Source organism: Thamnophis sirtalis, unplaced genomic scaffold, assembly GCF_051295495.1.
Source record: "Thamnophis sirtalis isolate CommonGarterSnake01/CBP01778 unplaced genomic scaffold, rThaSir2_p1.2 scaffold_7, whole genome shotgun sequence".
Lineage (NCBI taxonomy): Eukaryota > Metazoa > Chordata > Lepidosauria > Squamata > Natricidae > Thamnophis > Thamnophis sirtalis.
The window spans coordinates 61,660,782-61,673,932 of NW_028261387.1; the positions used below are offsets into that span (position 1 = coordinate 61,660,782).

The window sequence follows — 13,151 nt, forward strand, 5'->3', positions numbered from 1 at the left end:
TTAATAGTATTATCGTTACATGCAGTTCTATATACAGCACATGCCTTTCCATGCCAATTGTTTTGGGGGCAAATAACACTATGCAGAAAGGAGGCAAGAAATGGTAAGTCAAAGTAATGAAAAGCAATTTTCAACACTATATTCACAAATATTCCTTAATTCCAGCCTATTCAATGTTACCATTCACATTCTTAAATCAACAAATGCATAGTAAGCTTTATTTTTCACACATATATTTTCCATGACCTGTTGAACTGCAAAAAAATAGTACATTCTGCAGACTGAAATTCCCAGAGTTTACTTATTCTTCCATACCTTTCAATCAACATTCTGCCAAAAGCTTTCTTGGGAACATGAAACAAGTGATACCTCTTTCATTTTATGTCCAAACTTGCTGTATTTTCCTTTGTATAGAAAATATGTTTAGTAATTCCTTTGTTCCAGTTTAACTCCAAATTTCATTTCATCACTTTTGTGTTTCATTCTAATCATACTTGAGAAGGGTATTTGTTTAGTGCAGGGGTTGACAACCTTAAACAATCAAAGAGCCACAAAGGTCCTAAATGGAACCTCAATTCTGGGACTGACTGGAAGTCCAGTTCCCCCACCATAGAGTCTCCTCCTAGTGCAGTGTTCTTTTTCCTCTGCTGACCAGAAGTCTGGTTCCCCCACCATAGAGTCTCCTCCTAGCGCAGCATTCTTTTTACTCTACCTATCCTAACCAAAAGCCCTATCAATTGTGGAACTGACTAGCGACAGGGAGCTGCAGCAGAGGGATGAAAGAGCCATATGCAGCTCCAGAGTCACAGGTTGCTGACCCCTGGTGTAGGGTATTGAACTATTGGTTTATGCTTTATGATGTGTAGACTTCAACTTCCAGAATTCCCCAGTCAGCAGGAATTCTGGGAGTTAAAGTTCACTCATCAGAAGGTTGACACTGATCTCAAGGTCTTCAGGTGCAGATAGAAAGAAACAAATAATAATTATATCTTCAGCTGAACCTGATGCAAATGCTGAACAACCCTCCTATTCATTGAAGCAGTCTTCTTTTTTTTACACTTTCATAAATTTCTTACTACCATTAGCTATTTTAAAAGGTGCATCTACTTTAATAACTTACAGGGTAATCTGCGGAAAAATAATGTGTGAGTTTTTAAAAATAAATGCATACATATTGTACTTGCACAGATTTAAAGTACTGTACTACTTCACCTTAATTATTTTCAGTGTGTCATATCTCTGGCAGATGTAAATTTTGTCTTGGTATATAATGCACTTTAAATATTAAGCACAATATAATTAGTTCTGTTACTATGAACCATCCTCAATTTAAACCTTGGGTAAAACTATGCATTCTTAAAAAAAAATACAGGAGAGCTGGATTCTTTTCAAAAGGTTGAGGGAAAAAGCCACTGAGCACTTTTTTGAACTTATCCTGCTGTTTGACATATTTTGGGCACTCCCAAAGTAAGTAGTAGGTTGCAAACAAGTCAGAAATCACGTGCACAATGAAAAGGGGATTTTTTTTTTAGCAAAGAGCCTTGGTCTACCAGGTTCCATAAAAGCTATTCTATGAATTTAAGTATGTTCTATGAATTTAAGTATAAATGATAACTCTTTGTAAAATTCCCTAAGTTCAAAACTATGGTTGAACTTTAGGTGAGACAAACTCTGCCAGATTCCTAAAGGTGATTATGACATTTATAGTAGTAGCAGCAAAATAAACAACAATAGAGTTAAACATCAGTTAAAATATATGTATCATTAAATTTGAGAACTGTACGCAGTAAGGCTGTTTCCTACATTCCCAACAGACAAGTACTAGAGAAACCTTTAAGACAGGGGTGTCCAAACTTGGGATCTTTAAGACTTGTGGACTTCAACTCCCAGAATTCAGGAGTTGAAGTTCACAAGTCTTAAAGTTCGGGCACCCCTGGTTTAAGAGAACCTCACTTTAAGAGGTGGCCAAGCAGGTTCATACCAAAACAGACAATTCTTCAGAAGTTCTGCTGGTCACCATCTTGCCTCCTGCAGCTACCTTCTTATTCTCTCCGTTGCCAAAGAATCACAAAGAGCAGATAGAATAGAGTAGAATAATATCAAATTCTTCAATTATTAAGATCTGAGCCTGTGTGCATATTCACCAACAAGAGCCCTACTACTTAAACAAAACCAAATGCAAATAAAGTATTGGCTCCAAACTATAATGGTCTTTGGCCAACTATAAAGCATCATTTATTGCAACAGAGAACATACTAACTGCTTTTTGGATACTCTAGCCTTACTTTCAGCATATAAGTGAGGATAAAAGCATTAAAAGCATCACTAACAGGAAAAATGTTTACTTTTCCTCTGTCATATTCTCACTATTTGCTAAATAAATAAACAAACAAACAAACAAACAAACATAAAAAATAAAACTACAGAGAATAAAATAAAAACAACCATATAGTTAATATTAAATAGAAGACACAATAGTAATGAGAAGACCTAGATTCACTGACCATGAAACTCACTTTTTTTACCTTAACCCACTTCATGACATTGTTGTGTGAATAAAAGCTTTGAAAGGATTTTTTAAAAAAAAGTATGAAAAGAAAAACAAAATGGGAAATGATTCAATGGTCTCTCATTCATTTGCCAAATGACTTTGTTCAGAGTTGCTGGAACTAAGAGATGGCCGGCAAATAAATTTGATAAATAAAATAAATATTGATGATACATATGCAGTTTTGTTTTATATATAACTCTGATTAGTAATTCCTAATACTTGGGCAGACATGAAAGACAAATTTAATTACACTAATAATTGTTAAATCAATATTACTGCCAACAGTACAGCCTTGCTCTTTGCAGTAAAGAGATATTTCTAAGCCTTGTGTTCTGGATGGATACATTCTCAAGTTTTCCGTTTTCAAACCACAACTTTTAGCTTTTCAGGTTTTTAGCTTTTCATAGGGCTTATAGCTTGGCTTCTGATTCTTCCAATGAATCATTTTTAAAAATTGTAAAGACATAATTATTTTTGTTCTGGTTAAAAGCAATTTTTTCTTTGTTTATTATATCAAGAATAAAAGGTACAACAAGGGAACTATGACATTTTGGGGGAGAAGTTCAAAACTGAACTGTATATTGGGTCTGTGCAAATGGATTCAGATATAGTTACCTCAGTGGCTCAATGCCTTCCGTTAATGCGAGCCTATCAAATGTGTGGGCTTTTTTCATTTTTGACAGGAGAGGAGAATTTTTTTATCTCAAAACTGAGAGGGCAGGATAAACACTTCTTACTGGCACGCAGACAAGCTTAGACTGAAACATTTATTGTTGGCGGGAACAACAAGTCCTGAATGCCTGCCAGTTTTCTGCAAGCCTTGTAGACTTCCAAACAAATAAATTGGCCCATTTGAGTTGTGTTTTTAATATACTGAGTTAGGCTGAACAGTCCTCTCAATCTTGGTTGCCTTTTAACTGTGCAATGAAAAGAGTTGGGTAATTGTCAAAGTTTTAGTTATTTAAAAATGACCTAAGTCTCTGACTGAGAAAGATGTCTTTGGTGCTGCAGGTGCCCTTAGAGGCAGCTGCAGTATATTAAACAGGAAGAAAAAATAAAGTGAATTGAGAACTGCCCCTCTAGATCAGGGTTTCTCAAAACTGGCAACTTTAAGATGCGTGCATTTCAATTCTCAGTAGATATTAAAATATGAATCCTCAGTCCCAGGAAAAGGCAACGATAAACCACTTCCGATATCTTGTCAAGAAAATTATAGGGACTGAGTGGAATTTTGATGTAGTGGTTAAGAAACCAAGCTAGAAACCCAGAGATTCTTCTAATCTTGCCTTGGGCACAAAGACAGCTGGGTGACCCTGGATCATTCTCTCTCAGTTGTAGGAAGAAAGCCATGGCAAGCCATAGCCAAGAAAACCTCAAGACAGTGTTCAGGCAGTTGCCAGGAGTCACTACTTCAAATTTTCTACAAACCTGTCTCTGTCTCAGGGAAGATGCTGTTGTACAGGATGGTGCACACAGCAGAAAGGCATACTTCCTTGGTCCTATAAAATGACAATGCATTGTAGCAATGATAACACATCATGATACACCAAGAAGTGTCCATTATTGCTCATATGGTTGCATTTTTAACAAGCTGTATCTTGCAGGTCACCTGTAAGTGCACCCCAGGTAGATCACATTGCAATAATCCTTATTCATAATGTGACCAGAGCATATGCAACAGTCTGAAGGCCCTTTGGGAAAAGGTATAACTGCATACAGGATGAACCTGTGCAAAGATGTTCCTGCCCACAGCTGTAAATGAAGGAGGAAGACCCCCAAGTTGTGTGCCAGTCTTGCATGGAGAAATGCAATAGCAATTAGACTTTAAAAGCCTTTAAAGCCCTATTTAAGCAATTTACAGAGTCAACATATTGCCCCCAACATTCTGGGTCCTCATTTTACCCACCTCAGAAGGATGGAAGACTGAGTCAACCATAAGCTAGTGAGAATCGAACTGTCAAACTGCAAGCAGCAGAAGTAGCCTGCAGTACTGCATTCTAATCACTGCGCCACCATGACTCAATGGTAATATCCCTGACATTGGGGTCCAAACAGCCATAGCCACAGCCACTCCGTCTTGTTAGTATTGAGCCAAAGTCTGTTCCACCCCATTCAAACCCAAACAGCCTCCAGATGAATCTCTGCAAAGGCTCTCCTGGCCAAAGCTAGTGCCTAACTCTTGAGGAATTGCTGCCTGTCTAGAAGAGCCTCAAATTGCATACCAGTCTCAAAATACATGACTAATCCTGAAAATATTCTCAGGAATAACTCAGGAAACCCAAACAGCCAAGCCATTCAATCTTGTGGGGGGGGAGACGATTTTTGTCCTCCATCCCATACAATAGCATCTTGATCTCTTCCTGCCCATCCATACTCAAATAGCCCTTAGACTCTGGGTTACACTGACAGCTTCACCTGTGCAGCCTGGGGTTGAGATGTATAGTTGTACATCATCAGCATATTGATCAGACAATCTCCTGTTTCCTATCAATGGTGAAATCACAGAAATTTTCTGTCCTGACCTACTATCCCATGTTCAATGAGACATCTCCTCTGCAAGTAAGTAAATAATTAGGTTTCAATAGACATGTAGGCATCTGTCTTTTATTTGAAGAGAATGTCCCTTAATTTAGAACACAGAAGAATACAGCAGCAATTACTTCAAATCCACATTTCTATGATTGTTAATTTAAAAAGTTGCAGCTGTTTTTAAAAAAAATTAAACATTGCTCATTTTATTATATTCTTTTGTTTTTAAAAAAACAAAAAAGAGAAAAGAGAACAAAAGCAAAAGAAGACAAAAGCAATGATTACAAAAAGAATATTATATATACATATATTCTATATAATCTATATATATGGTACTTTATAATACAATAAAAGAGTAATTTATTGATTTTAAAACTTACCTAGCTGCTTATCTTATACGTAATAGTGGCAGTTGGGTCACAACGAAACCAATAAAAACAATAAACCAATCACATGACTCCTGCACGAAGAAGCACATTTCCCATCGCAGGGCCATAACACTTATCAACTACTTGGGGGAACAGTCACGGCTTCACAGTCTTCCAGAAGACTAAAAGGGTAGACACTTTCCAGACCTCAAGAGGGCTGGGACACACACCTACAAGGGAGGCATATCTCCAAAGTCTCACCCAGTGACAACTTTTAAGGAAAGGAACCTAATGCATACTCATCTTGTTCAAGCTGGTGAGCTGGACAAATATCCTCAAAAAGAGGTACTCCCAGAGATAAACCGGAACCATCCATTCAGGACTTTAAATGTGATAATCATAGTCTGATTCCAAAAACACTGATTATCTTTTTTCTAGCAAGAATGTTTAGATTAAAACTATGTTATCTATCACTTTTCCCCAAAAGTTAAGACATGGCATTTTTTTTTCCATAAAGAGGAAAAACTTACCAAGCAAAGATCAAGAGAAAGATCTGTTGGCACATCCCTTCACAAGAACTCTTGATGTTCCAATAGGGAAACCACACTTCAGCCACATAGTGCCTATTTCTGTGTGATCTGTATTAGTGATTAGTTTATTTAACCTCTTGCTCCAGCCTCCCTCACCCTACTACATTAAGATCCCTGCGCTTCCCATTTCTGCTGGAAGCACGCAGGCCATGTGAGCGAGCAGGCGTGCGAGGCCCCTCGATCATCTGAGGGTGGGAGGTGCCAAACTGCACTTAGCCGTCCTCACTCCCTCGCGGCTAAGGGTGGGAGTGCCTGAGATGCCGCTGGGAGATTGTCCCCTTCGGGTTGCTAGGACAGCAAATTTCAAGGGAAAACGCAGCTGCTGGAATTGGTGCGCCTGTAACTTAATGCTCTCCAAGAAGCCTGCATTACTGGAAGCAGCAAAAGAGCAGCAGCGGGCGCCACTGCCACCCCTGGTGTCCAGCATCCTCCTCAGGAGCCTCGGGTTGCAGCCGTTTGCATGTGTCTCCCGAGCTTCTCTTGGGAGATGAAATGACAGGCACCCCACTAGCAGATCCTCTGGGTGAAAGGCGAGTGAATGAAGGGTGCAGTGACAGGAGAGGCTGGCCGTCCCCAAAGTCAGCTCTGGAGAAAGGAGGCAGAGATGAGGCCCGGGGCTCGCTTCCCTTCATCCTCCCTCCAAGAGCTTCAGGTGGCAGGGAAAAGGAGTCTTCTTTGCCAGCTTCCCAGCTGGCAAAACAGATTTTTTCGCCAACTGGAATGTATGTGTGTGAGAGAGAGAGAGTGGGGGTGAAAGAAAGAGAGAGAGAGAGAGAAAGAAAGAAAGAGTAAGAGGGAATAAAAGGAAGGAAGAGGGAGAGAGAGAGAAGAAAGAGACAAAGAGAGAAAGAGAGAGAGAAAGAAAGAAAGAAAGAAAGAGAAAGAAGGAAAGAAAGAAGGAAAGAGAAAGTAAATGGGGTAGACAGAGATAAGAAAGAAATAAGGAACAAAGGAAGGAAGGAAGAGAAAGGAAGAAAAGAAAGAGAGAGGGACACACAAGAAAGAAAGAATGGACAGAAGGAAGAAAAAGAAAGGAAAGAATGAAAGAGGGAAAGAGAGATATAAGAAAAAAAGAAGGAAGGAAGGAAGGAAGAAAAAGAAAGAGAACTTATGATCACAATTGAGGCCAAAATTTTGGTTGCTAAGCAAGAGCATTATTAAATGAGTTTCACCACATTTTACAAGTTCGCCATTCCCACCGGTCACATGACTGCCAAGCCATGCCCACAAAATAGGTCACACGTACAGAATAGGTTCTAAAAAACTTTGAAACCCACCACTGGTATATGTGTATGTTTGTGAGGGAGAGAAAGAATAATTAAGGTCATTGATCTAAAGATGAAAAAATTTAGATAAAAGACAAAAGTATTTATTATCCATTTTGGGTTTCTTACAAGAACATCTTTTTGTGTAATTTTGTGATATCTTAATTATATCTGTTGCAGTTTTGTGCTTTGTGATAATACCTTACTGAGATTACTTCTTTCAATATCTACATGGGAATTATCATCTACTAAGAACAGTGAAGTAGTTACTAAATTTTACTTAGTTTACTAAGTTACTAGTTACTAAGGTTCTTGATAAATGACTATTTATCAGACTTTGAAAACCTGGTATCACTGGATCATGTTTAACAATTTTGTTGAATTAACATTAACTAAATGTTTTTAAATTGGATTTTGAATAATGTGGAATTAATTGTTACAGTTTTGAATTTTACTGTTACTATCTTCCTTCCGTCATGCAAACCACCCACTGACATGACCCCCCAGCCATGCCCACCAAGCCACGCCCACAGAACCGGTTGTAAAAAAAATTGAATTTCACCACTGGGGGGGGAGGGGACACTGAGGAACCAGTGTACTATACTCTGATAATAGCAATGTTAATAGGGTACATAACTGGATTCAAAATTTGTCACAATCATATCTGTAGACCAAAGTTCTGTGATCAACAAGGATTCTTCCGCACAATTTCCTATAAGACCATGTCTAAATCCCTTCCCTTGATGGAGCTCTGGAACTTTTAAAATAGAAAGTGTATGACATAATATCTCACTATGCTAGTATCCATCTCTCTCTGACCTCTCTTTGGCTGGAGGAATCAGCCAAAGAAAAACAAGACCCTTCATTTCTAAGCAACCCAACACTGAGCACAATATTAAAATCAACACATAGTTTTTATTGCACTCAACAGTGTATTAACAAATGTTACCAAATATCATAAAATCAAGAGATGCAACGGAGCAAAATAAAATTTATACAAAATTCAAAATACTATTAGTACCCCCTTTAAAGTTTTTTTATTTCAGATTATGATTTAGGATATGTTTTTCGAAACACTAGATGCTAAAAATGGTATGATGCAACATGAGTTAAATCTTTATGTCTGACTATATGCTGGTTTATATATAGCATGCATATACAGTATTTTTATAACACATACTGTACCCAGGAGACAACCCTAGAGATCATGAGATTAAAAGTTAAAAAACTTTAAAATGTGTAAATATTGAGTCTTCCCATTTTACCCAAATTCCTTCATCCATTGTCATTCTTTAAAGGTAAGAAGTATGGAGCTTGGAGAAAAGAAATGATAAAACAATGCAAGTAAATTTCTGACAGAAAAGGTAGCATTTCAGTTATAAAATATTTACACATCTTGGTTCGTACATCACACTAACCTACATAATATGGTTTCTTTGTTTTTAGCTTAGCTTCTTATTGTTTATGGATCATATGTTGAGTTAACCCCGTCACAGTTTAATAAGCCACAGTATGGTTACCACATGGTGCAAGACAGATCATGTGTTGTTCATACTTTTAAAAATGCTCACTTACTAAAACTGTGTTTACCAGGATGGTTAGCTGCTAAAAAACTGGTCCTAAAATATGGCATAGATATTTCTTCTTCACTTCAAGTAAAGTACTTAGGCTTGAAAATACCATTGTCAGTGAAACATTTGACTAGAAACATGTGTTCCATATGATCACTGGGTTTTATCCATCTGGATGAATCAGCTCTAACAGTATCACACTGGACAAGCTCCTTTTGTTTCTTTGGAAGTAATAATCCAATAAATGTCCTTATCTAAATCCCTGTCTACCAAAAAAACATTTTCAACAAATGTATCCGGCTCTATTGCATGTCTTGGGTATTTATCACTAACCTGCCAGAGAAATAGTTGCATAGGAAAGGGAAGAAAAAAATACAGAAATATAACCTATTCACACGGCTGCGATCTGTCTTGGATATTGCTGTGTACAGAACATCAAGCCTAATTTTAAATAGTCAGCTGATGTTTCTAGAGGGCTAAGGTACTCACCCTGTGGTGATATCATCCTCTTCAGTCATTGTCTTGCCCATTAAGTCACTGTCACTCATGTACCCAGATTTAAGATCTACATCATCAGCATCAAGGGATTCCACCAGCTCCAAGCGGGAAATGTGGCTGAGCTTGCTGGGACTGCGCATGGGCATGGTGTGGGAATAATGAGCTCGTTCCCCATGCATGTACCAGCTAGGAGTGCCTTCTGAGCGACACCCCCCACCGACCGAAGGAGCATCTCCGGCTTGCAGGCGTGGGCTGGACTGACCATACCGCCACGAGAGAGGGGAGGAACGGTTGGACAGGCTAGATACACTGTGGGGATTGGCTTCATCGCTATCATAGCACGTCATCTCCAGCGAGCTGCAGGAAGAGAGAAGAAAAAAAAGGTGGAAAATTAGGCCAAGGAGGGATGAGATTCAGCAAGACATTTCTCAAAATCCAGAGTAGACTTATCTGAGTTGCAAGGCAAACTTCTCAGATGGGGCTTTTTTCGGGAGCTTAGTTTTTGGTTGAAACTGTGTTTCTCAATCTTGATCACATGTGGTTTCATATGGTTAGGACATGTGATTTCAATGTCCAGAATTCCCCACTTAACCATGTCAAAGTTGAGAAATACTGGGTTAAAGAGTTAGGGGTTACCTTGAAAGGAGCAGTCCCACTCTCATGCCCAAGATTTTATTTCAAAGCCACTGTTCAAGAGAAGGACAACAGTAGCAACTCAAAGCCCTTTCATGGGATTTAAGGTGTACAGACCAGGGGTGGGTTCCGGCCGCAATTACTACCGGTTTGGTGCCCAAAACATTTTTTGCTCTTGCTTTGTTCACACCAGATGCACGTTCTGCGCACCTGTGCATTTGCACTTAAAACAATCTGCGCATGCGCACAACTTTAAAAAAGGAATAAAAATTACATTTTTTTTCTATGAAGATTAAAGAAAATTAAGATGGCGCCGCTGAGGATAGAACCGGTATGGTCACGTGTCTGCCGGAGTTACTACCTATTCAGCACTAACCCATACTCTGCTTCTCTCTACTATTTCATTTTATCCAGGGTGCCCTCTTTGTCACATAGGTAGTACTAAGCCCTGTAGCAGGCCACAACCAGATTTGATTTCTTTTTATTACTGAAAGTCTGGTGGGGGCTACCTGTGCCTAAAGATTTTTAAGTTAGTAATTTGATTGCATTTACATCGCCAACCAAGAACTATGTGTGCACAAAATCATAGCATTGTATTTGCAGGCTGAAAGGTATCAGATTTTAATTCCAAAAATCCAGATGTCCACTACTGTTGATGGCAACAGGATAACGCTTTACTGCCCTCTAGTGATTGCCTGGATTTCAGTCCACGGTCCCAATATAGCAACCCTAATCAGACAGTACTTAAATCCAGAGGGAGGGAGGGAGGGAGGGAGGGAGGGAGGGAGGAAGGAAGGAAGGAAGGAAGGAAGGAAGGAAGGAAGGAAGGAAGGAAGGAAGGAAGGAAGGAAGGAAGATAATGTCAGTTGAGAATTTCACAGACATTTTAGGACTACAACAAGAACTGCAATGTTATTATATCACGTAATAATCCTAAGAATCTCTCCTGCACAATAGTATTCGCCATACTTGTATCTCCATATTTATTGGGACTAAAATTCCCAGCATTTCCAATCTGCAGAGCTTAATTGTTGGAATATTATCCTGATAAAACTCTGACTTCCTCATAAGTTGTCTGGTTTGCTACTGAGGAAAGCAGGACAATGTATTAGATAGACAATTGGTCTAATTTAGTAAAGCTAGCTTTTCTTAAATCTTTTATCTTCAGCTTCAAATGTTCAACTGCTCAGTGGAGCTCAACTTTACAATAATTTGCTAATTTCCCCTCTTTTCTATATTTATCAGCAAAATAAACAGACTTGCAAACTGTTCATATTTTTGTGTCTAATTAGGGAAATAGATCCATTTTCTAGGGCTTTGGACAGCACTATAAAGTATTTGGTGCTTTAGAAAGAATGGGGACATGAACACAGTGCCTGTCTTTAAAGCAGACACAGGCTTTCTTGGGCTTATAAATGTAACCTCTGCTGCTGATGATATGATCATATTAGAGTTATGAATGTGATAATACATCTCTGCTGTTATATATTTTTATAGTTTATATCTAGAGAAATGAACTTCTCAAATGCATCAAATATTACTGCCACTGTTTATGCACTCCTTTGTGATGTTGTATTTTGCTGATAATTCCTTTACATATACAGGGTTGGGCAATTTGTTGGACACTACAATTCAGCTGTCCAACCTGTTAATTGGCCAAATAAACCAGTGATTCATCAGAAGGAAGCAAAACTTTTCATCCCAATTTAAATACAAGAGTGCAACTTTCCCATACTAAGCAGTTGTCAGCCCACCTTTGATTTATTTATTAAACTTATATGCCACATATCTCACTGATAAGGTAACTCTATTGTTCAACTGAAGAATCCTCTATATATGGATCTATGATTTTTGGGAAGAATAATAAGTACAGATTTGTTTCTGTTTTATTTATCAAACAAATTTATATAGCCACCATGCTCACACCTAGTGACTCACACAGTTGCCCTTTTGTGGCCTTTCTTGAACCTTTTGCTTTTATATTATTGGAATGAAGTATGAGTACTCCTTTTCCCTAATACTGAAATGCATTTTCACATTGATATTATTCTTTTACAAAGGAAGAAGCTAAGCTATTCTTTCACCCACACTTTCTGTAAAACCATTATGCCTTCTGAATAGAACCAGTGCAGATCATTATCTCTTAGTGAGGACTTCAAGAACTATTAATCACAGGCTTTAAATAGCTATGGCACAAATTCACATGAATAACAACTTACAATTTAAGTACTCCTCTTAATTCATGGAATACCATGGACAGTGATATAAAAACTAGGCCTTGGAACTGGTGTGTAAAATGTAGGAAAGACTGATCAAGCCAGCTGATAGCATTTATGTTTCCATTACAAATAAAGGCAAACATTAGAGTTAATGGCCCCTGCTGATATTCTAGCTCCCAGGCATGCATTTCATTTAGATTCAATAAACCCATCACCAGACATCAAATACAAACTGATAACTGAAACTGTATCTGGAATGGATTCACAACACAGGGAGGGATGGAGGTAGCCCACAAAGCCTGCATGTACAGTTTCAGTAATTACATTAATAACAGAGCTAGATGACTCTACTGAAATTAAATGCTAATAAAAATATATCACATTTAAAAAATAAATTTCTATCCATGCTCCTCAGGTGGTGAATAGAATAGAATAGAATAGGAATTCTTTTTTGGCCAGTGTGATTGGACTCACAAGGAATTTGTCTTTGGTGCATATGCTTTCAGTGTACATAAAAAGACAAGATACATTCGTCAAGAATCGTAAGGTACAACACTTAATGATAGTCACAGGGTACAAATAAGAAATCAGGAAACAATCAATATCAATATAAATCATAAGGATACAAGCAACAAAGTTACAGTCACGCAATCATAAGTGGGAGGAGAGAGAAGTGATAGGAACAATGAGAAAACTAATAGTAATAGTAATGCAGCCTTTGTGACTAGTTTGACAGTGGTGAGGGAATTATTTGTTTAGCAGAGTGATGGCGTTCGGAGAAAAAATGGTCTTGTGTCTAGTTGCTCTATAGCGTCATTTTGAGGGTAGGAGTTGAAACAATTTATGTCCAGGATGCGAGGGGTCTGTAAATGCATGTATTATTAAACCTGAAGACATATCTAAATGATGATGTTATCCATTCAGTCA

At 38.2% G+C, this 13,151-nt stretch overlaps 1 protein-coding gene across 5 annotated transcripts in view; it reads right to left on the reverse strand.

Moving 5' to 3' along the window:
* The window catches only part of NAV1 (neuron navigator 1), a 264,428-nt gene that overhangs the window by 97,884 nt on the left and 153,393 nt on the right, over window positions 1–13,151 (reverse strand). For all 5 annotated transcript variants that reach the window (XM_087720219.1, XM_087720217.1, XM_087720216.1 and 2 more), the window contains one exon: window positions 9,364–9,729. In XM_087720219.1, coding sequence (XP_087576345.1) covers window positions 9,364–9,729 — 366 coding nt within the window. The remainder of the gene's footprint in view (window positions 1–9,363; window positions 9,730–13,151) is intronic.